The following is a 23,520-nucleotide window of genomic DNA, read 5'->3' as shown; positions in this document are numbered from 1 at the left end:
TAAAATACAGTTAAAATTATAACAATTCAATTAAAAACACAGACAGCACTAGAAGGAGGGTCAAAAATGTTCTTGGGGGTATGGCAGACAAAACAAAAAGGTCTTCATCTGTGGGTGAAAGACACCAATAGAGGGAGACTGACAAATGTCCCTGGGGAGGGAGTTTTGAAGTTCTAGTGCCATGTTGGAGAGGGCTCTTTCTTAGGTCACCACCAGTCTAGCTGTGGATGGCAGGGGCAACCAAAACCAGACCTCTGAGGATAACCAGAGCGAGCGAGTAGGTTCGTATGGGAGAAGGAGGTCCTTAAGGTGTACTGAATGGGATGGATGGGCCTTCCTGTAATCCTATCTTGAAATAATTTAGGATAGTATTTAATTCTCCCTCCCCCCCCAAAAAAAATAATTTAAAGTCTAATTTACATCACAATCACAATCCAGGACCTTGGACAGTGCAATTTCCAGACTGTGGATGTTGGCAAGGTCATCACTGCTGGGCCTTGAGTTATGGACCCATTACCATATAGCAAGGGTCACATCACAAATTGGGTTCCCTTCCTACTGCCCTCCTCCCTTTTCTTGTGACTTTCTGGAGGCAAGGTATATATCTGGAAGGAAGCAGTTAATGATAGGTGCTGGATGAATTAATTTCAATTTCGACACAACTGCTTTGAAGATTGGTTCATAATCAGCCCATGGATACCAAGTCTTTAAATTTACCAGGTTAATCCAGGTCTATTTTGTGGAAATTCTTGCCTTGGGGATATGGGACTGGTTTAGATGTTCTCTTGCAACTGTGATTTTATACTCCCCCCAAGTTGAGTGTCATTATTTGAACTGAACTCCCCCCACAAAAGCAAGTTTTGTTCCTGCTAAGAAGTATAACCAGCCCTTCTTTCTCATTGCAGGCTTTTGTCTTCAGGGTCACTAGTAATAATTTCTCCCACTGTTGATGATACAGCACTCTATGAATGCATAGTATCAAATGATGCTGGAGAGGATCAAAGACTGATTGCTCTCAATGTACAAGGTACAGTATACATACTGTTCAGCTTCATACCTTTTTTAAAAAGCCTTTTGCTCTCTTTTGCCTGAACTAATGGAACAGTAACACGTCTAAGCTGTATTATATAGAAAATAGAGGGTCCATCTTGCATTCAAGACAGGGGCTGGGATCAAGAGAAGTCTGTGCATGCATTGGGAGAATTTCATGTGCCTTGGGGCAGGGGGCAAACATTTTCTCATATCACTCCTTAATTTTTTAAAAAATCTTCTTTCAATTGTTTGTGTTGTTATTGTTTGTTTTATGTGCTGCTGCTTCAATGCCAGTTTTTCATTGAATTACTGCATCTCCTTCCACATGGGCAGTCCTACATACAGAACTGATGATCTCACAGCACTTATGTAGCCAGTCAGATCTGCATACATGATGCCTCTGAGGATAAACAGTGCCCATGGAGGCTGAGGGCAGTACTTTCTGGATAATGCATGCAGATGATCCCATCCAGATAAGAGTTCATATATCTTATGGCAGCAGAGTATGTCAAGGCTCATAAAGTTAAGAAAGGGTCCAGAAGAAGGGACAGGCATCAATTGTCCAATTCTGTTTCCCTTAATTAGACTTCCTCCTCCCTTCATCTTTCTCAATCCAGAACAAATAAAGTAGTGGCTTCTCCCATTCCTCTTCCCTATACCCCAAACACATTCATCCTGTCTCAAAACTCCCTGAATCTTTGCCTACGTTGCTGCCTAAACTGGCAACCTATCTCTGCTCTGACTCACTTCTAAGTAGATCTTGTAGACAATGTTCCCTCTAAGCTGAGTTAGTGTGAGCTAGCTCACAAGTTTTTAGCCTCCAGCTCACACGTTTTTGTCATAGCTCAGGAAAATTGGTCCCAAAACAAACTGATTTATGCAGTAGCTCACAACTTGAATGCCAGTAGCTCACTAAGTAGAATTTTTGCTCACAAGCCTCCACAGCTTAGAGGGAGTATTGCTTGTAGAGTGCTCATATTGTATTTCCATCAAGTTGTGCTTCTTTTGTTGATCCAGTGAAATCCATTAAAGGTGACATAGCAATATGCAATAAACACAAAGGGTCAATAGTTTTGTTTTTCCCTATTTTTCTCCCTTTAGTTCCACCCTCCTTGGCAGATGAAGTTACAGAGCTGCTGGTAACAAAACTGTCTCCGGTAGTAATTCCCTGCACCGCAGCAGGTGTTCCTTTGCCCACAATCCACTGGACCAAAAACGGGATACGACTTCCTCCTCGAGGAAATGGCTACAGAATCCTCTCTTCAGGTTATACATTTACAATGATTTTGAATGCCTTTCTGAATTTTAACATTCCCCCAAATTTGGAATATAATGTCAGTTTTATTCTTAAAGGCATAATCTTTTTGGTCATGGCTGGAGCTTTTGACCAGATGCACATTTCCAGCCAACTCACATTTCTGAACTTCTGTCTGCTATTTTTCTACCATGAGTGACATGTGAAGAGACCAATTTTCAGGGGAGATGTGGTGGGAGGAATAATGACAGGGGCCTTTCTCTGGATCACCTTTTTTCTCATGAAGCTCCTCCTCACTTACCCCCTACCCCAATCTAGGCATGATAGAAGCATGTATCTAACCATGCAACTGTATCTAGTCATATATGCACAGAACGTGCTTTCTGAAGTGCCTGGAAACTGGTCTTGAATTGTCTGGTAGTTGTAAAAAGTCCCTAATTATGTTTTGACCATGCCTTCTTAAAGTTTTTGTTCCTTTTCTGTAGGTGCCATTGAAATAGCTGCTGCTCAACTGGTCCATGCGGGAAAGTACACCTGCACAGCACGGAACGCTGCAGGCTCTGCACATAGACATGTTACTCTTCATGTTCAGGGTGAGGTGGGAACGTATATTTCTTGTCTGTTTCAAAAAGAATTTTCATCACAACCCTGATATCTAAGAGCATTTAGAATAGTTATATGGCACTGCCCAGCTGGAACTGTGCCACACTATGAAGACAGGGTTTGGATGAATGAAACTCACATCTTCCATGTGAAAAGCTCTCAGTGCTTAGAAAACTCACATGTCAGAGAAAGGAGGAACCCTAGTGAAGTCTGAGAAATGCTAGGTTTCTATATGCATGGAATGTCCACACATTAAATCATGTGTTTCCCCCCCATCTGAAGCCATACAGTGCTACATAATTACTTTAAATGTGTAGATCAGTTTTAATTTAGGAATCTGTTTTTATTTAAATTACATATGCATGCCTTTTAAAATGTAAACTCTTGCTGCTTAAAGCAACAAAGGGTTACTTACCGTAATTGAGAAACAATCTCCCTCCCACTCCAGTTATCATTAATGGATTTCTGATTTGTGAATAGGCATGGGAACAAACCAGCTGACGAACTAAACCTTGTCATGACTTTTGGCCAGTTCATGGTTTGCAAAGCAATGTTCATGAACTGCAGAACTTCCACAAACTTTCTCAAATTTCAATGCAGTTCGTGGCAGTTCATGAAGAACAGAAGATGTTTTCTGTTCTTTGTGGAAAACAGTGGGGAGCACCCTGCTGCTCAGCTGTTTGGTTTAAATGGCTCCCAGCCATTTAAACCACTGCTTTCTGCTCCCTGTGAAAAGCTCCCAAACATTTAAACCAAACAACTAAATGTCTGGGAGCTCCCTGCCACTCAGCTGTTTGGTTTAAATGGCCCCCTGCAAAAAGCCACAGGGAGCAGAAAGCAGGAGTTTAAACTTAAAATGGCTCATGAACCAATACAAACTGTTTTGGTTTGTGAACCAGCATTTTGGTTGTTGGTTCAATTCATGGTTCAGCCATGAACCCCGAACCAAACTACAAAAGTGCGGTTTGTGTTCGTCCCTATTTGTGAAGGCTGAACTTTGGATCCTATTGACCTATCTGGATATTCTAAATCCAGCTAATTTCCATAATGCCTAGGGTAATTTGGTGACTGGGTTGGCTTTCCTTCTGAAATCCTAGCCCTTTCTTGCCATACTAATTTGGCTTGGATGGTGAACATGATAACTCCTGGATGCCCATGCCTTACCATTAAAGCTGTGTTTTAATTTGGACCTAAGAGAGCTAAGAAGGTAAATGTCATGGCTTGAACATAGGTATGAGGGAACTTGTAGCAAATATGATCAAACATGTCTTAGAGACCATTTGAAGGCCTAGCCTCTGAAGGTGATAGCAGCAAGGAAGGTTTATTCTGACATTCTTAACTTGAAAAACAGAAGTATTTTACTAATGAAACAAAAAAGCACATCAAAATTTTGGTCTGGATTCTGTTGACTTTTGCACTGATAAAGAAGTCTCTGAAAAGTTAGCCCTCAAGAAGCAATATCAGGGATCATGATACTCTCATGGCAAAATAGTCATGCAGACTGAGGGCTGCAGAGAGGAGGCAAATCAGGGAAGACTGTTCCATCTCTCTCTTATGCAAATGGAAAAACAAATGGGATTCCATCATCTCTTACTACTCCTCATGAGGAAGAATGAACTGACAAACTAGTTTTGTAAGCAGATAACTGAGTCTTAAGTGGTTAGCTTACAGACATTTTATTATCCAATAGTTGTTCTTGGTAGATGTTTTAAGGCTCATCTGGCCTGTACTATCTCTACTGAACCCTCTGGGGCACCCTCAAAGTATACCACATTATAACATTTCAGACAATAGGACTGGACCAAACATTGCAAAAAAAAAATCAAAATCAAACATTTGTTGTGTTTATAATGACTGATCCAATATGAATTTGTGAATTTACTACCAATCTATCTTCCAGTATCTGCAAATGTATGTATTTCACCACTTGTGAAATGGAATTACATCTCTTTTGCAAGACTGCATTGTGAAGAGGTGAGATCATTATTAGAATGCAAAAGAGCTATGGAGATCAGTAATCAGGTCTTTTTTATGTGAACCTCTTTGTTTCAGAACCACCAGCTATCCAAGTACCATCTGGAACACTTGAAGTTATTCTAAATAATCCAATTCTTTTACCATGTGAAGCAGTAGGCATACCTCGTCCTGTCATAACATGGCAGAAAGAAGGCATCAGTGTTATCACAACAGGTACCATGGTTTGCTTTACAATTTTTCAGGGTTTTTTTTTTACAAATCGTTTAGTAACATGCAGTTGGAAAGGAACCAGCATCACATTTTGGTACCCTCGGAAAGTATTACCTAGGCTGCACCCACACATTGGTAAATGTTGCACTATTGGCATATTATAGGAACCATCTACAACTGGATTTTGCTATGTGGACAAGAGAATCTAGCTGCAAATGATTGCCATAGTACACCAATAGCATAATAGCCAATGATGTGCAGATGTAACACATAAAACATCTTCTAAGGTTGGTTCACACTGACTGCAACATTAAATGATAACTTGCATATGAAAACAGCCCATATGAAAACATGTCTTTCATTTCACCTCAAAGGACATGATGCTTTTCAGGGGAGTTATTCTCCCTATTCCATTGCCCATCGTTGAATGTACAGTGATCAACAGAAGTGAAATGATGGACATGTGTGAGAACCAGATCTGAGAAATGCCTATCCAACCTTTTCTTGAAAACTTCAAGAGAAAAGAATTTACAACTGCACTCGGAAATTTATTCCACTGCTTTATTCTCACAGTTGTGATGACTTATTCTTTACTGCTTCATTGTCTTGACTTGTATTTATTTACATCTTGGTATTGTTGGTTATTGTTTAAACTTTATGCCAGCCCAAGCACATTCTGGAGAGGCAGCATACAATTTTTCAGATGAAGGAATGTTACCTTTTATATTTAACCTAACTCTTGTTGCCAGAGCTTAAATCTATTGTTATTTTCATGTTCCCTCTGGATACATCATTCAGCTGTTCCTTCTTTCTAACATCAGTGTAAACATCAGAATCAGCACAAGTCTTTTCCCCCCCTTTTAGATTAGACATATGCAGCTCCTTCAGTCTTTTTCCAAATTACGGCTCCCACTTGACAGCAAGCCAACTGGCCATGTTGTTGAGGGGGGGGCCACCCTTGCCCCCTCATAAGGACGAAGAATGGCATGGAACAGGGCACCCTGGTCATGCGCTTGCTCTCCCCCACAATGGCTGTACTATTTAGCACATTTCTTACATGCATTTTAGGTAACAGGTATACCATTCTGCCCAGTGGAAGTCTGCAGATCACAAGAGCTACAGTTGAAGATGCTGGGACATATATGTGTGTTGCTCAGAATCCAGCAGGCACAGCCCTTGGAAAGATCAAACTGAAAATTCAAGGTAAGTTTTGCCTGCCTATGACACATTTCTTGATTTGAGTCCAGCAGCACCTCAGAGACCATCAGGGTTTTCCGGGTTATGGTAGAAAGCTTTGCCTCTCAAAAGGTTATATCATGAAAACCTTGTTGGTCTCTCTCTTAGGTGCTACTCGACTCAAATCTAGCTGTTCCATTGCAAATCAACATGGTAACCCTCTGAAACGATACAAATATCCTGTTACCTGAAATTATGCCATAAAGCATTATGGGTATTATTCTTCTCAAGGAGATGCTATTAACTGAGCTTTGTCCTGGTAGTCATCACCAAGTAGGGGAAGCAGGATAACTTGCTTGCTTGCTTTTGTCTGCTCAAGAAAAAAAGAGATCAAATTAAACTGGGAGAGATGCAATCCACAAAATGAGCTGGGCCATCAGGTCTTGAGGTGGAGGAGCTCATGGGAAACAAACACCCATGAGAAGCAGACATAATATCATTGAGAGTCATGGAGTAAAAGGACAGGTCCTCTTGTGGATCAAAAACTGGCTGAGTAATAGGAAGCAGAGAGTGAGTATAAATGGGCAGTCTTCGCAGTGGAGGACGGTAAGCAGTGGGGTGCCGCAGGGCTCGGTACTGGGTCCCATGCTCTTTAACTTGTTCATAAATGATTTAGAGTTGGGAGTGAGCAGTGAAGTGGCCAAATTTGCGGATGACACTAAATTGTTCAGGGTGGTGAGAACCAGAGAGGATTGTGAGGAACTCCAAAGGGATCTGTTGAGGCTGGGTGAGTGGGCGTCAACGTGGCAGATGCGGTTCAATGTGGCCAAGTGCAAAGTAATGCACATTGGGGCCAAGAATCCCAGCTACAAATACAAGTTGATGGGGTGTGAACTGGCAGAGACTGACCAAGAGAGAGATCTTGGGGTCGTGGTAGATAACTCACTGAAAATGTCAAGGCAGTGTGCGTTTGCAATAAAAAAGGCCAACGCCATGCTGGGAATTATTAGGAAGGGAATTGAAAACAAATCAGCCAGTATCATAATGCCCCTGTATAAATCGATGGTGCGGTCTCATTTGGAGTACTGTGTGCAGTTCTGGTCGCCGCACCTCAAAAAGGATATTATAGCATTGGAGAAAGTTCAGAAAAGGGCAACTAGAATGATTAAAGGGCTGGAACACCTTCCCTATGAAGAAAGGTTGAAACGCTTAGGGCTCTTTAGCTTGGAGAAACGTCGACTGAGGGGTGACATGATAGAGGTTTACAAGATAATGCATGGGATGGAGAAAGTAGAGAAAGAAGTACTTTTCTCCCTTTCTCACAATACGAGAACTTGTGGGCATTCGATGGAATTGCTGAGCAGACAGGTTAAAACGGATAAAAGGAAGTACTTCTTCACCCAAAGGGTGATTAACATGTGGAATTCACTGCCACAGGAGGTGGTGGCGGCCACAAGCATGGCCACCTTCAAGAGGGGGTTAGATAAAAATATGGAGCAGAGGTCCATCAGTGGCTATTAGCCACAGTGTGTATGTGTGTGTGTGTGTGTGTGTGTGTATATATATATATATATATATATATATATATATATATATATATATATATATATATATATATATTTGGCCGCTGTGTGACACAGAATGTTGGACTGGATGGGCCATTGGCCTGATCTAACATGGCTTCTCTTATGCTCTTATGTTATTTTCATGCTCTAGTCCCATATACACTACACATGTGCAGGCACAAGTCAACATGGATAGAACAGGAATAAGTGTGAGGGCTTTGATCACCACCTATGCATGCTTGCCCAAATGTACACATAGTGCCTACTGTATATTTGTCAGCTCTGCCCCCATAAATGGGAATGGTGGGTCAGGAATTTTCCCTTTTTTAGTTACAGCCTAAAAATGCATAGTCTGTACATGCATAGGCACTACGCACACATTTAAACAAACCACATAGATGGGGTTGGGTGGCACACTCAGACACAAGCAGGGCCAGCCTGTTTACTCCAGCTCTTCTTCCTCCTCTTTGCATATTGGCATTCCTCCCATCTATATCCTGTGTATACAGGGCTAAATTAAGTGAACAGAATTCATGAGAAAGTGGCCGCTCACCTGAAATGATGACCATATTTTCCTAGTAGATCAGGGAGGCATCCTGTTTATTTTCATAAAGAAGTTCCAAAAATCTCAGTATAAGATAAATCCCAGCAGTTTCAAACACAAAGAATTTTTGCTTATATGAACTCGCTACCAAAGACAATAGTCATATACCCTCTATTCCACCCATGAACATGGCACAGTCATAATGTTTGTTGTTTCCCTGAATTTACACTAACCAAATAACGAAAGAAGGTGTTCTGTGCAGAAGACCAGTTTCCAGATCTAATGCTGAGAGAAGAGAAAAGAAGCCAGAAGGTTTTTTTTTAAAAAAAGAAAATAAATTATGTTCTTCATTATTTAATCAGCAAGAATGCTTAATAGGAGATGGTGCTCCTATTATGTGCATTTGATGCCTTTGTTTTGATTCTCTCCCCAGTTCCTCCAGCCATCAAAACTCACCCAGAGGAATATGTAGCTGTTGTGGATAAGCCTGCCACTCTATTGTGTGAAGTGGAGGGCTATCCAGCTCCTGAGATTGCATGGCACAAGGATGGGCAGCAGGTCGTAGAGTCCCTGCGACAGCGAATTCTCAGCACAGGAGCCTTGCAGATTGCATTTGCTCAGACTATGGATGCTGGACGTTACACGTGCACTGCTACAAATGTGGCTGGATCTGACAGCTCTAACATGGAACTGACTGTACATGGTAAGTAAGTTTAGGTCTGGACAACCCAGGGACACGGGATTGCCTGGGAACACCTGATACTGCAGCCTTATTAAATCCATAGAGTTTCTAAACAATTGTTTAAACATTTTATATAATCCATATTTTCCTTTTTATATATATAGTTCCTGCCTTGCTACTTAATCTTGGTTGTAGAATCTAAGAAAAATACAGAGTCAGGAGGAGAAGATTTTGCACCAGGGTCTAATCCTGAAACATTAATTAACAGAATGCCCTTGCATATACCGCCACCACTCTGTTGGTTCAGGTTGATTCTGAAGCAATTGTGAAAAAGAGTCTTCTTGATCTAATGTTCAAAGTGCGCACATGCTCTGATCAATCCATATTTTCCTTTTTATACTTTTATTGTCAGTGCATAATGAAGAATTGCCACCAAAATAAAAGCAGACACACAAGCAAATGGATCAAATTCTAACCACAGGGCATTCATTCCCTGGTCATGTGTATCAGCACTTATAATAGCTGGAGTATATTGCATCCTTATCCTGATTATCTACCAAAAAAAGGGCAGACTATAAATGAAATAAATAAATGTTCCAGACTCTTTCTGATAATTAGTTGAACCGTTACCATTGTTAAATAGCCAATAATTGGTTTTATGTTTCCAGTCCTAAGTTTGACCTGTAAGACAATGATTTTTTTAAAGTTAGAAACATAATTTTAAATATAAATTTGGAACATAAAAGCCCTTATTTGTATCAAAATGCATTATCTAGCTTAAATTACTTTCTTCACAGAGTTAATATGTCTCCTCTGTTAGAGTGCTACCATCCTCTTGCAAACTATGTGTCCTTTCCCTATTATAATATGTTCAATGATGTCTACATAGATGTAGGCTTTTAGACAAAACAGTACAACAATCATTGAAATGCCTTTGCCCATTAAATTAAATTGGTCAGGCTAAATGGTGTTTAACACTGGGATGTGAATGTGATGCATATTGCTCAATACTGTAACTTAGTAAAAGCTTGATAGGTTATGGAATGCATCTAGTCTTTTTTAATATATATGTTCTTGCAGTCCCACCAAAGATACACAATACAGAGGACCAATACTCGGTGGCTGAAAATTCACAAGTTGTTTTACCATGCCCTGCTGATGGAATCCCAACACCATCCATAAACTGGAAGAAAGATGGATTTCTTTTAAAAAGCACAGTGGGAAAACACACAGCTGTACAATATGGAAATCTCATTCTGGACAATGCTGTGGTAAGCATCCATTCAATAAATGATACCCAGGAGGGAGGGGGGAAGCAATTGACCTATTTTTCTCCTGGAGGGGGGAAGTGTGTTTCAAAAAATGGTTTTAAAATAATTTTGGAAAATGTGGATTGCATTGCCTAGTGGAGAGGAACATACTACATGTCAACCTACACAATTGAGTAGATTGTTTGGTGGTCACCTGGAATGTTTGTTTGCTTGCCCAGAGATCATAAGAAACCTGGAGCTCAGTAGTGCTGGAACTCCATCTGCTTGGGGTGGAAATCAAAGTGCTGCTATAGGTTTCCGACAGGTCATTCAGTTAATCAATAATCTTACTGGGGAGGGGTCTACTGTGTGCAGATCCTATGGAGATAGAATCTCACATAGCACAGATTCTTCATGCTTAATCTCTCCAATCAGCTGCTTTTCCAAACTGAGAAACAGACTGTCAACTTCAGTGCATGAGAATTGGGTTCATAGAATCAACATCTCCATGGCATGTTCATCTTTAGTTCTGATCCTGCCACCATGTTGGTTTTTTAAGCCACCATGTTGGTTTTTTAAGCCACCATGTTGGTTTTTTAAGTCAGGGACTCGTTTACAGCAATATCTTCACATCCATTGGCATGTTAACACTGGTGAATGTATAGCATGAGGTTAATATGATATAAGTTAAGAACTCCTTTTCAGCAGTATCTTCATGCAAGTCCATGGGCATGTTGACATTGGTGACCACGTAGCATGAAGTTAATATGAAACAACATGCAAGTCCTAAAAATGTGTTCAGAACAAAGACTTTAATCTAAGCCATTTACTATCTAGTCTATTTGTTTTAGAAGAACCAGCTAATTAACTCCTAAAGCTTTGTTATGCTAGAAGATGTTTCTCTAGCATTTCTAGGTTTTTTATTTGCCAAAAATCATGTTTACCCTGCTTACTTGCAGAAGTAAAACCATGGCTATTCCTATCTCATAATTTGACCAATTCAGATCTAAGTATGAATTTGTCACATGTCTTTGAAAGCCCCTTGAATACAAAACACTATGTTGCATGATGGTTATAAAAGCCTTTTTTCCTGCCTCCAGCCTGAAGATTCTGGTAATTACACCTGTGTTGCTAGCAACGTTGCTGGTGAAGACAGCTACACTGTCCGTTTGACAGTCCATGTGCTCCCAACCTTTATTGAACTACCTGGAGACATAGCTTTAAATACAGGGGAACGTCTTCATTTAACTTGTAAAGCAACTGGAATTCCTCTACCTAAAATAACATGGACATTTAACAACAATATTATCCCAGGTAAGCAAATCCCTGGAAACTAGTTATGCTTATGATGTGACTTTAACATTTCTGACAGTATATTATATTATATTAGCGGTAATTCTAGACTGACTGCATTTTTGCTGCAGAATTGTTATGTGCCTTTTGGGAGCTACTTGTCTTGTGTGTATGACTTGATAGAGGGTATTACATTCCTGACCTAAATTGGGTAAGGTTATTGCCTGTCATTGGATCAGCTTCTGCTTGGCAAAGGAAGCTGCAAGCTTTTGATTTACATAGCATAGTTCTTTAGTAGGCAGAATGGAAAAGTGACATTGGTAGTTTCCTTAAGCCATTGTTTTACATGACCTAGTGTGTATATAGTGAAGCATATACGTGATCAAAGAAACTCAAAATGCGTAGGGCAGTTAACATTTAAGTTGCAGCTTTTTAGTATGCAAACAGTGGACCAGTTTCTTTGTACATCCTTGATTCTGCAGTCCCAGCACAGCCCCTGCCAAATCTCTGATGCCGATGTGCAGAGTGAGTCGATTCTGTAGGGACAGACTTGTTGATGAAGGCAGGGGGTGGGGGTGGGAAGCAGCTAACACCTAGATATCTAGTTTCCTAGTGTCCATTATAAAACCTTCCTTTGACTAGCATGGCAAAGAAGCAACAGCAAATTCTCAAAGGACAGTGAGTGGTGACACAAAATTGAGGTTGGGGTGGGAGGAGACTCTATGATTTTTTTTAGCTCAGGATCACCTGAAAATCAACCTAAGTAACAAAACCTTTTAAAACAGCTTGGAATAACCACTAAAAAGTTAATATATCTAAACTTTTAAACCACTGAATATCTTGTTAACTCTTGTAGCCACAATACGGTCAGGTGTAGGTCCACCCCTCCCCCTCAGAAAAGAGTTCAGCAATTGAAGGACAACTAGTAAAACTACTCCCAAACAGAAAATACAGTATGAAGAACAGGAAACACAGTATGGCAGAGAGAAGGTGTGTTCGACAGTGACCTGACCTCCACTGAAGACCTTTAGCACAAAGTAGCATAGGAGGAACTGTACATCCAAACCTGGATATTTATGATTGAAGTTGGCTTATAATTTTGTTTTTCTTTTTCTTTTCATGTCCTGCCAGCACAATATGATGATGTGAATGGACTCAGTGAACTTGTTATCAAAAGAGTGTCTAAAGAAGACTCTGGTACCTATGTGTGTACAGCAGAAAACACTGTTGGTTCAGTCAAGGCTCTAGGATTTGTGTATGTTAAAGGTATGTATTACTGGTAAGTTTGGGAATCATTTAATTGACTTTCAGTTTGGCATTGTATCGGACAATAATAAAGGGAAATACTGGCAACAAATTTTCATCTGCAAAAACAAAGTGTATAGTTGGTCCTATCAGCAGTAGGATTTGAAACTTCTTGGACAAATCAGTACTAAATTCATATAAATTTTAAATTGTGTGACTCTCCTACATTCAAAATAGTTGAAAGGCTCAGAAATGCACAAAACCTGGAAGTGCATCTTGTCAATGGAAGGAGTAAGAATTTGTACCACATCCCCTTTCTTTCAGTGGCTTTTTTCACTGTGATCCTCAAGCAATGATCCCTGAGTTTCTCAGACAGCCTTGTGGGTTGGGGGCTGCCATGAACTTGCTATCTTCTCCTCTGTCTGCAAATGGTTGCACTGATCGATGAGAGGAGATAGCAGTTCCACCCTGTTCTCCTCAGTGCACCCCTAAACCTGTATGATAGGTTTCCCAAGCTCTAAAAAGACTTCTAGGGGCAAGGAACATAATGGAATCTGCATGTAAAGCACCTTCCACCAGTAGATAGCTGGATCCTAGAACAGGAATTTAGTTTTAAGGTTCAGTGTTAACACTGAAGTTGAAAATTCATGCCTGTGAGTTTTAAATTAACTTTCAAACATCTAGATTTGTCATTACCTTTTACTCTTTTCAATTCAAGTTCAAAGCCAGTTTGGTGTAGTGGACTCTTATCTGGGAGAACTGGGTTTGATTCCCCACTCCTCCACTTGCAGCTGCTGGAATGGCCTTGGGTCAGTCATAGCTCTCATAGGAGTTGTCCTTGAAAGGGCAGCTGCTATAAGAGCTCTCTCAGCCCCACCTACCTCACAGGGTGTCTGTTGTGGGGGGGGGGGAGGTAAAGGAGATTGTGACCACTCTGAGATTCAGAGTATAGGGCAGGATATAAATCCAATATCATCATCATCTTCTACCACTACTGCTGCTGCTGCTACTACTAGTAGTACTAAATAGCTTCATTTTTTGATTGATCTCCATTTCTGTTCATTTTTCCCCTCCAGAACCTCCTGTCTTCATGGGAGATTATCATTCCAGTCGGATTGAGCCTCTGGGAGGCAATGCTGTTCTCAATTGTGAAGTTAGAGGAGACCCACTTCCAACAATACAGTGGAGCAAAAAAGGAGTTGCTATTCAAATCAATAATCGAATCAGACAACTTGCTAATGGATCCCTTGCCATCTATGGCACAGTAGTAAGTCATTATTCATATCTGCAGTGATGTGACATGTGTGTGGTAATTGAATTAGTTAATCCTACTTGATTTATCAATCACATTAGCATCCCACCTTCCATCCAGGTTGCTCAGGAGAGCTGCATAAATGGAATAGCCCTGTATTCATAACAAAAGAGACTATGGATTAAAAATAAAATACAGTTTTATTCTTTGTAATTGGCATAACATCTCCTTTATTAATCTCTCACTCCTCCTAAGAGCAAACTTGATGGTTCCATTCCTATCAGCAGAGCAGTTATATGGTGCCACAAATAGACAACAGAGGGGATTGAGTACACCTTAGCAACTTCCAAGATATGCATTAAAATGTTAGTTTGTAAAAATATTAGTATATGGGATCACCATAAATTGACTGCAACTTGATAGTTCTTTCCACCACTTCTGTGGCACCATACAAACAGTGGACATTTCTGCTGTTAATATTATGCAAACTCATTCTTCTTACCTGATGCATAGTACTTATTTCTGAGCCACAGGTGGGTGTGTCACAGTGTACACTGGGAGTTCAGCCTAGACTGATTACTTATCTTGTAATATGCTTGTTTTTACTTCAGAATGAAGATGCTGGAGAATATACATGTATAGCTTCAAATGATGTTGGTGTGGTGGAACACAGTGTGACCCTAACACTGCAGAGTGAGCCATAAAATTATGTTCTTAATATTGGGCACTGTGATTTTTACAGTTGGACATACTTACTGCATGCCAAATTCAGAAGAAATGACTTGCCAATGGCCACTTAGTGGACTTCATAACCCAGGCTGGAAGTACATGTTATGTTAGCAAACATGGGTTGTCATAGCATCATAGAATCACAGAGTTGGCAGGGGCCATACAGGCCATCTAGTCCAACCCCCTGCTCAATGCAGGATCAACCTCCTAGAGCATCCCTGACAAGGGTTTCTGCAACTGCTGCTTAAAAACCGAGGGGGACCTCACCACTTCCCTAGGTAGCTGATTCTACTATTGAAAAACTCTTATGGTAAAAAAGTTTTTCCTAATATCCAGCCAGTCCCTTCCCACCCTTAATGTAAACCCATTATTGTGAGTCCTATCCTCTGCTGCCAATGGGAACAGCTCCATGTCTCCCAAATACTGGAAATGTGGATGTAACTGCTTAATACTTTCTTTTCCTGTCACTCTCCCCTTACTTCTTGACACACACCCCTCACTCCTTATGGCTATCTTTTGAAATCTGCAAATGGGCCTTTTTGTCCAACTGGGAATATAAAGTCATAGATGCTTGTCAAAATTCAGAAAGATTTCAGTTATATTTTTAGTTATTGCTTAGAGTTTATGTATTACTGAGCACACCACGGAAGGAGTACATTAAAAAAAAGGAAGAGGTCCTTTACATTTAGTGATTTATTGCCATATTCAGCAAGTGGGAACATTCTGTTTTTCTTAGGTGCGCCTGTTATTACAATTGAACCAGTAGAGACCACTGTTGATGCTGGAACCACAGTAGTGCTGAACTGCCAAGCGGCAGGAGAACCTTCTCCAACCATTGAATGGTCTCGCCAAGGCTGGCCTCTCCTCAGTCAGGACCGAATGATCATTTTGACTAATGGCTCCTTGCGTATTGCGGTTGCGCAGAAAGAGGATACTTCTGAATATGAATGCGTGGCTAGGAACCTCATGGGTTCTGTCCTTGTCAAAGTGCCTGTCATTGTTCAAGGTTGGTGCTGGGAGTTAATGCTGCCTTTTCTTTCTGTCCAATGAGGAGTTTTTTGGTAACTCAAAATCTTGCATGCTATCAAGCAAAGCAAGGCCAATAAAGAGAGGCCATGTTTCCTATTTACTAGTCGTGCTCTAGAACAGTAATTTACAAACTGGGTTCCACAAGATGGTCAGTACTGTGCTGCAAGAAATAAATCCATTAAACCATTCTCTGCATGATTCACAGATCTGCATCCAGTCAACGTCCTCCAGATGCAGATGATAGTATCACATATCTTCATTAGGTAGTGTTGGGTCATTCATTGTCTCCCAGCACAGAGAATCAGCTACAGACAAGGAAGAACAGTGTATTGTTCTTCCTTGTCTGTACTCTAAAAGAAAACGTTCTCAAGGGTAAGAATGAAGTGTGCATCCAATTTTAATTCAAGAAAATATGTACTTCAGCTATCAGAATTATCCTGGAAACCTGACTAGGTTTTAGGTTTACTGCTTTTTCAGTTACAGCAGTCACATTTCTCCATCAATCATTTGTATTCCAGTGTTCTCCTAAGAAGCACTGAACATTGTACATGTTATTGCAGTCCAGGAGGTAGCCCAGGTCAAGCCTTCTTGAGTTCAAAGATGACATCAAACAACTTCAAACCATTAAACCAACTTTTCAATATGGGATTTTCCAGTTTTTTTAAAATAGTGTACATCTGTCTTTTTCTTTCTCCTTCTCTAAAAATGAACAAAAAAAAAATCCAGCATTGTTCTGACTATTTTCCATTAGATGTTGTGTTGTGCTGAAATATACCAGACAAGACAGGCTCCCATCCGTGACCTAGGGAGCCATTTGTGCCTGTGTGATAAGCAGGGAGGGGAAAACAAGGATGATATTGGAGAATTGAGCCCAGCATTGGCTGTCAGCCAGTCAGCTCTCAATGAGCGGGCTTGTCTCCAGCATGCAGCTTGTTTGATCACAATGCAGTGGTGGATTGTGCTGAAATAAACAATGGCTGAGACATCCAGCACTTTTTCCAATTAATTAATTTGGTTTTTAAAGAGGGAAGAAGAAATAAAATGCACATGCCTGACTATGGAATAAATTATTAACTAAAATAATTGCAATTATTCTACTGCAGTGCATGGCGGATATTCTGAATGGCTGGAATGGCAGCCCTGTAGTGTAACATGCGGTCAAGGTGTGCAGAAGAGGATCCGTCTGTGTAACAATCCTTTCCCTGCAAATGGTGGACGACACTGTATGGAGACTGATTCTGAGATACGTAATTGTCAGAATAAACCCTGTCCAGGTAAATTGTATTAAGTACCTTTCAGTGCAATCCTAAGAACACTTTCCTGGGCATATATCCCAGTGAATAGTGCTGAGTGAGACTGATTCCCCACTATCCTTGTCCCGGTCTCATGCTCCTCTTCTCCGTGGGGCTTCCATCTGATTTTGCAGAACCTGCCCTAGGGCTGCAACTCACTCCACCTCTTTTGCACAGCAAGCAAGATCTTCTAAAAAACGGTTTCTGCTTGCTACGCGAAAGAGGCAGAGTGAGTTGCAGCCCCCGGGGCAGCTTGTGCAAAATTGGACGGAAGCCCCACAGAGAAGAGGAGCATGAGACTGGGACGAGGCTAGTGGGGAATCGGTCAGAGATTTTGAATAGACATATTTAGGACTGCAGTCTCAATGTAGTAGTATATAGCTATGTTCTGTATCAGAAACCCAGAATCCAGTTTTGTTCATATGGGCAACAATTAATGGGAATAATTTGTTACAGTAATGTCAGTCCAGAGGGAGGTATCTATACTATTGGGATATGTGTTGTAGTCTTTGTTAATGTTATATTTCTTTTTCTGTTTTGTTTAGTGGATGGAAACTGGTCAGGGTGGGGTTCCTGGGAAGAGTGTTCTAAAACCTGTGGACAAGGTAACAAGACAAGGACCAGAACTTGTAGCAGCCCTCCAGCCCAACATGGTGGAAAGTCATGTGATGGAAATGCTGTAGAGTCAATCATGTGCAACATTAGGCCTTGTCCAGGTGAGGCTATAGAAATATCTTAGTGATGGGCTTGAAGCAGCCGTCATGTAGATTCTCTTCTCTGCTTTAGGTTGTTGATTCTCTATTTCTTTGTTCTGTCAACCTCGATTATGTGCTACATTCCAAGCCAAACACAAGACTAAACATTTACATTTCTTTTTCTCTTAAAAAGAAATCAACTCGTATAGATTACAAATTAGTGAATTACCCAACATGACAGAGAAATTGTAGCAGGAATCACAAGAATAATTTGCACAGAAAGCCAACTTCACTGTTGTTAAATACTTTAATCACAATGTCTTTTGTGTTTTCTACTTATTATTAAAAAACAATAAATATAAAGGGTTGGCTCCAGGTTCACAAAACAGGACTTTCCCACCTCTCCATCCTTTTACAGTTCACGAAACACCCTAAAACTCTGTTTCCAGGGGTTAGGAGACCCCAGGGCTGTCCCTTCTACTAGGCAAATTAGACATTTGCCTAGGGTACCTCTCTGCCATACAGCTGTATTGGGCGCCCTTCCACGTGACTGGAAGAGGCCTTCCCAACTCTTGCATTGACTTTCTCGCGCTGCCTTTCTTGCTGTTGCACTGGTTTCCCCTCTCTCATGCCAGCTTTCTCACTCTTGTGCTGTCTTCCCTGCTTTTGCACTGGCTTTCTTGCTCTTGTGTCTCCTTCCCCACTCTCATGCCAGCTTCCCCATTTTCATGGCAGCTATCTTGCTCTCCTGCCACCTTTCTCACTCTCATGCTGGCTTTCTTGCTCTCATGCCAGCTTCTCCACTCTTACACCAGCTTCCCCACTCTCCTGTCACCTTCCCCACTTCCATCTCTCCTCCCTTGCTGTGCAAGTGATGGGGTGTGGTGCTGCAGAGCAGCACTGCAGAGGATGGCAGTGAAGGAGGGTAGGAGGCAGCAGACCTGCCTAGGGCACTGCCCTAGGGCCAGCTCTGGAAGACCCCACCCCGAAGAAGCACAGGGGTGTGGTTTTAATTATGTTTTGTGATTTTATCTTGCACATTGTGAGTCACCTAGAGCAGATCTCTGAAGAAGTGGCATATAAATATTTTAAATAAATAACCATGGATCCACAACAGGAAGCATGGCAAAAATCATACATACATCCTCCACTAAAGGAAGTGCAATTATTTCAGCAGTGCAACTCCTTGGGATCCAACCTGTTGTTCCTAAGAAAGAATACAGTGTTCTATTTAGACTTGAAAATCTGTCTATTTTCTAGTTAATGGTGCTTGGGGTTCCTGGCTTCCTTGGGGATCTTGCAGTGAAACATGTGGCAAAGGAACTCATACCAGACTAAGATTATGCAATAACCCGCCACCATCTTTTGATGGCTCTTCCTGTGATGGACCTGATGCACAGATGCAGGTTTGCAGTAAGCAAGACTGTCCCGGTAAGTTGCAGGTTTCATGCATTATGTATTTCTAGTACTCTGGCATTTCAAGAAAGAGTCTTCAGTTCATTTTAAAAGACTGACCAATATAAGCCACACACACACCCCTTAAAGCAGAGAAGGTTATAAAGGAAACATCCTCTTCTCACCTTCTCTGTGTGTGTTTAAACCCCTACTTTCTGTTCCCTACAAAAGCTGCAAAAACACCTGAGTGGCAGGGAAGTACTCAGGTATTTCAGGCTGTCTTGTGCAGTTCCTTAAACTTTAAAGGGACTGCTGAAGACAGCCCAAAAAACAGTTGTGTGGTAGGGAGGCACTCCCTGTAACTCAGCTGTTTTGGACTGTTTTGTGCAGTACAGCCCAAAACAACTGAGTGGCATGGGGCTGACATCTGCAGTCCCTTTAAACCTTAGACTGCACTTAACAGCCTGAAACAGCTGAGTGGTGGGGAACAAGCTGTCCCATTACTCAGGGGGTTTTTTGGGTTTTATGTAAACTTTCTGGGCTTTCTGCCCTGAAACCAAATGTTTGGTTCATGAACAAACCTCCTGGTTTGGTTCATGGTTTGGCCACCAACCATAAACTTTCCCATTTCATACCTATCCCTATTTGTATTTTCCATAGAGCAGTATTCAAAAATGGTGTAGTTCAGAAAAGCTTTAACTTGTGATTCTACTGAATGTATAAATGGATCCTAAAGACTTTAACCTGGGAGGTCTTCAGCTTGAGGGGATTCCTTTACCACCTTTGTGAACTCTTCCTGAGAGTGTTATATAATGTCTATACCTTACTGTAGAATTGCCTGAGACATGTTCAGCTGGTTCACCCATGCTTTTAAGCGACTGACAACTTGTTTGTGTGAATGACCCGTTACCGGCCAAACACACAAATAGAGCTTTCACATCATCCAATGAAACTTCAAATGTACTAAGATTCAGTAGATTGACTTTATGCATTAGCTGACAGCAGCACGTCCTCAATAACTTCACTGAGAGCACCAACTTTTTTGTTGCTATTTTTTGTATTTTAGCAGATTGTTTTATGAGTAGAATAAAATTAATAGAATCATTTTTATATTAAATTGTGTTGGGGCAGTTGTGCAGAAAAGTGACTAATGTATATAAATAAATATTAAACCGATAATGAAACCAATAGAGAAATTAAATGACATAATACACTCGTGGAGAAATCACCCTTTAGATTCTGACTTTGCATATGTAGCTATCAGGGCAGCACGTGTGATTCTCTCCTCCTCCATATTTATCCTCATACTTGGATCTCTGTAGGTTAGTCTGAGAGTATATGGCTGCTCCAAGGTCACCCAGCAAGCTTCTATGTCAGAGTGGGGATCCAGATCTCCCTAGGCTGATTCTAACATTTTAATCACTATACCCGCATTGGCTCTCATTATTCTTGCAGTACAGTGTGATTATCTAGAGTACAGACAGAACTAATGTTTTAGTGATGGGAAAGGATGTGGATTTTGTGGGCACTAACCATAAAAGTTTGTAAATTATATACTCTGTATCCAGTGAATGGAAAATGGGCTCCATGGTCCAGTTGGACTGCCTGTACAGTATCCTGTGGAGGTGGCACTCGACAGAGAACAAGAGACTGCTCAGATCCACTTCCACAGTATGGGGGACACAAATGTGAAGGAAACGACATACAGATAGACTTTTGTAACAGTGACTTGTGCCCTGGTAAGTACCTTTAGGTTTGGAGCTATGGGGTACTGAGGAGGACTGCGGAACAGAGACACCTTTTAGTCTTTACCTGGTGCCCGATAGAAGCCAAATCAAATGATAGCTCCCATGCTGTATTTTGGGAAGTTAAAACACTAATTTCCAGAAAGTTCTCTACTACCTATTTCCAGCTGTAAGATTAGTTACAGAAATGTGATTCAAATATGTTTCGTTAATATACACACCTGAGAGTTGCTTTATATTGCTATATTTTATGACATGGCTGAACTGAAAGAGGGAAGAGTGGGACTGTGTCCCGTTCTCAGAGGAGAGATGCTGATTGGTCAGAGCATTCCTTTTCTATAGCAGTGGCTGTCATAAGCTGCCATAACTCCTATTTTCACCAGCAAAATCATTCCATAGTGCATTGCAATAATATTATTCAATTTGACCCCAGAAATATTTACCATCAGTATTGCAGTGTGGGCAAATGAGTCTACCCACTTGATCCTTCAACAAAATGGGTTTACTTACAAAAGCCACATTGGTCGTTTTCGCACTCACCTTAATCAGCAGCGACGACCCTCTTCACCGCGCAGGATCTGCGCAGATTTCGCACTAATTGCCGCGGAGCACCCAGAAGAGCCGGAAAGTCCCGGCGCTTTTGCGGTGCAAACGGAAACCGCCAAAACCCAGTTTCTGTTTGCGCTGCAAAAGCGCCGGGACTTTCCGGCTCTTCTGGGTGCTCCGCGGCAATTAGTGCGAAATCCGCGCAGATCCTGCGCGGTGAAGAGGGTCATCGCTGCTGATTAAGGTGAGTGTGAAAACGACCATTGTTTACATACAAAAGGGGTAAAGCTACATGCAGTATGAAAAACATCTTAAATTTCCCACCCTGAAGTAAAGCACATATTAGCAGGAGTACAAAGCAGTATGTCTTCCATAATACACATATTTTCTTTTGCAAGGGGCAAAATTATTCTTCTGGACTTTCCAGTGTCTCTTGTGTCTTCAGACTGTAAATATTACTGCTTTAAAATGTTCTGTTTCAAGTTCATGGTAACTGGGGCCCATGGAGCAATTGGGGAACTTGCAGCCGAACTTGTAATGGTGGTCAGATGAGGAGATACCGGACTTGTGACAATCCTCGTCCATTCAATGGAGGAAGAGCCTGCACAGGTGCTGATACACAGATACAGAGATGTAATACAGAGCTCTGTCCTGGTAAGTTACCTTAATTGCATACATGTCAAGCAATAAATCTGTTGTTACTTTTAACTATTTATAATGATAAGCAAAAGTACACACCCTTCAGAGAAAGTCCTCTTTAACTCTTTGTAGGCACCATCAGGCCTGATAGATCTGAAATGTTAAGGTCTCTACGGGCGTTTTCGCACTCACCTTAATCAGCAGCAATGCCCCTCTTCACCGTGCAGGATCTGCGCGGATTTCGCACTAATTGCCGCGGAGCACCCGGAAGAGCCGGAAAGTCCCGGCGCTTTTGCGGCGCAAACGGAAACTGGTTTTTGGCGGTTTCCATTTGCGCCGCAAAAGTGTCGGGACTTTCCGGCTATTCCGGGTGCTCCGCGGCAATTAGTGCGAAATCCGCGCAGATCCTGCACGGTGAAGAGGGGGTCGCTGCTGATTAAGGTGAGTGCGAAAATGCCCTACCAGTGGGTTATCAAACCTCTGGGGACTAAACTGCATGATCACATACCCACAAATATGGGACTGTCCCAGTTGTATCTAAATAGGTTGTAACAAAGGGGTGATGGCCGTTGTGCTGATCTCTCCTTCTGCTTTTAATCTGCCTTCTGTAGCTCCTCCTCTCAAGTTCCTTTCTTCCAATTGGGCTTACATTGGCTGTTGGAACTTAAGTAGGAAAAACATCCCTACACCTGGTCTTTAGGCACTTGGACTCACACCCTCATTTTCCAGTGGTGGTGGTGGGGGGCAAATCCATATCTGAAGACCCATGTATGCAGGGCTTTTTTGGTAGAAAAAGCCCAGCAGGAACTCATTTGCACATTAGGCCACACCCCCTGACACCACCACTGTTACACACAGGGCTTTTTGCAGAAAAAGTCCAGCAGGAACTCATTTGCATATTAGGTCACACACCCCTGATGCCAAACCAGCCAGAACTGTGTTCCTGTGCATTCCTGCTCAAAAAAAGCCCTGCATGTATGCAATTGTCACATGTTTTTTGAGCTTTACAAATTCATGTTGCTTGTTATTTTGATAACAGATTTTTAAAAGGTACTGCAAGTACATTTGCCCTCACTTGAAGTTGTTCTCACTTAAAGCTGTTTGCAAGGCATCAGTGCAATTGGCCCCTCCACCTGTCTCAGTAGCTTTGGGGTCTTCAAACTGTCACATGACTGGAAAAGGAAGAGGCAGAGTTTCTGATTCTCCCAATATTTTGTCTTTTCTAATGCTGAGTTACATTGTTTTGCCATTCTGCTGGTCTTTTCAATGAGCATGCAAAGAGAGGTGGTGTGTATAGCACCCACGCAACATGTGTCTTGGAAGTAGGTACTAAACAGCAACTCTATGGAGGCTTTTCATCCAGTAG

At 41.5% G+C, this 23,520-nt stretch overlaps 1 protein-coding gene across 1 annotated transcript in view; it reads left to right on the top strand.

Moving 5' to 3' along the window:
* Positions 1–23,520, top strand: part of HMCN1 (hemicentin 1) — a 286,027-nt gene that overhangs the window by 237,910 nt on the left and 24,597 nt on the right. The window contains exons 76-92 of the mRNA XM_060233046.1: positions 906–1,027; positions 2,134–2,298; positions 2,773–2,880; positions 4,943–5,080; positions 6,146–6,280; positions 8,796–9,065; positions 10,125–10,315; positions 11,395–11,608; positions 12,719–12,853; positions 13,909–14,099; positions 14,696–14,777; positions 15,550–15,819; positions 16,946–17,116; positions 17,680–17,850; positions 19,090–19,260; positions 20,793–20,963; positions 21,999–22,169. Coding sequence (XP_060089029.1) covers positions 906–1,027; positions 2,134–2,298; positions 2,773–2,880; positions 4,943–5,080; positions 6,146–6,280; positions 8,796–9,065; positions 10,125–10,315; positions 11,395–11,608; positions 12,719–12,853; positions 13,909–14,099; positions 14,696–14,777; positions 15,550–15,819; positions 16,946–17,116; positions 17,680–17,850; positions 19,090–19,260; positions 20,793–20,963; positions 21,999–22,169 — 2,876 coding nt within the window. The remainder of the gene's footprint in view (positions 1–905; positions 1,028–2,133; positions 2,299–2,772; positions 2,881–4,942; positions 5,081–6,145; positions 6,281–8,795; positions 9,066–10,124; positions 10,316–11,394; positions 11,609–12,718; positions 12,854–13,908; positions 14,100–14,695; positions 14,778–15,549; positions 15,820–16,945; positions 17,117–17,679; positions 17,851–19,089; positions 19,261–20,792; positions 20,964–21,998; positions 22,170–23,520) is intronic.

The sequence above is a fragment of the Heteronotia binoei genome, chromosome 2 (assembly GCF_032191835.1).
Source record: "Heteronotia binoei isolate CCM8104 ecotype False Entrance Well chromosome 2, APGP_CSIRO_Hbin_v1, whole genome shotgun sequence".
Taxonomy (NCBI): domain Eukaryota; kingdom Metazoa; phylum Chordata; class Lepidosauria; order Squamata; family Gekkonidae; genus Heteronotia; species Heteronotia binoei.
Note: the sequence above shows the minus strand (reverse complement) of the source record. Positions and strands in the feature narration are given on the sequence as shown.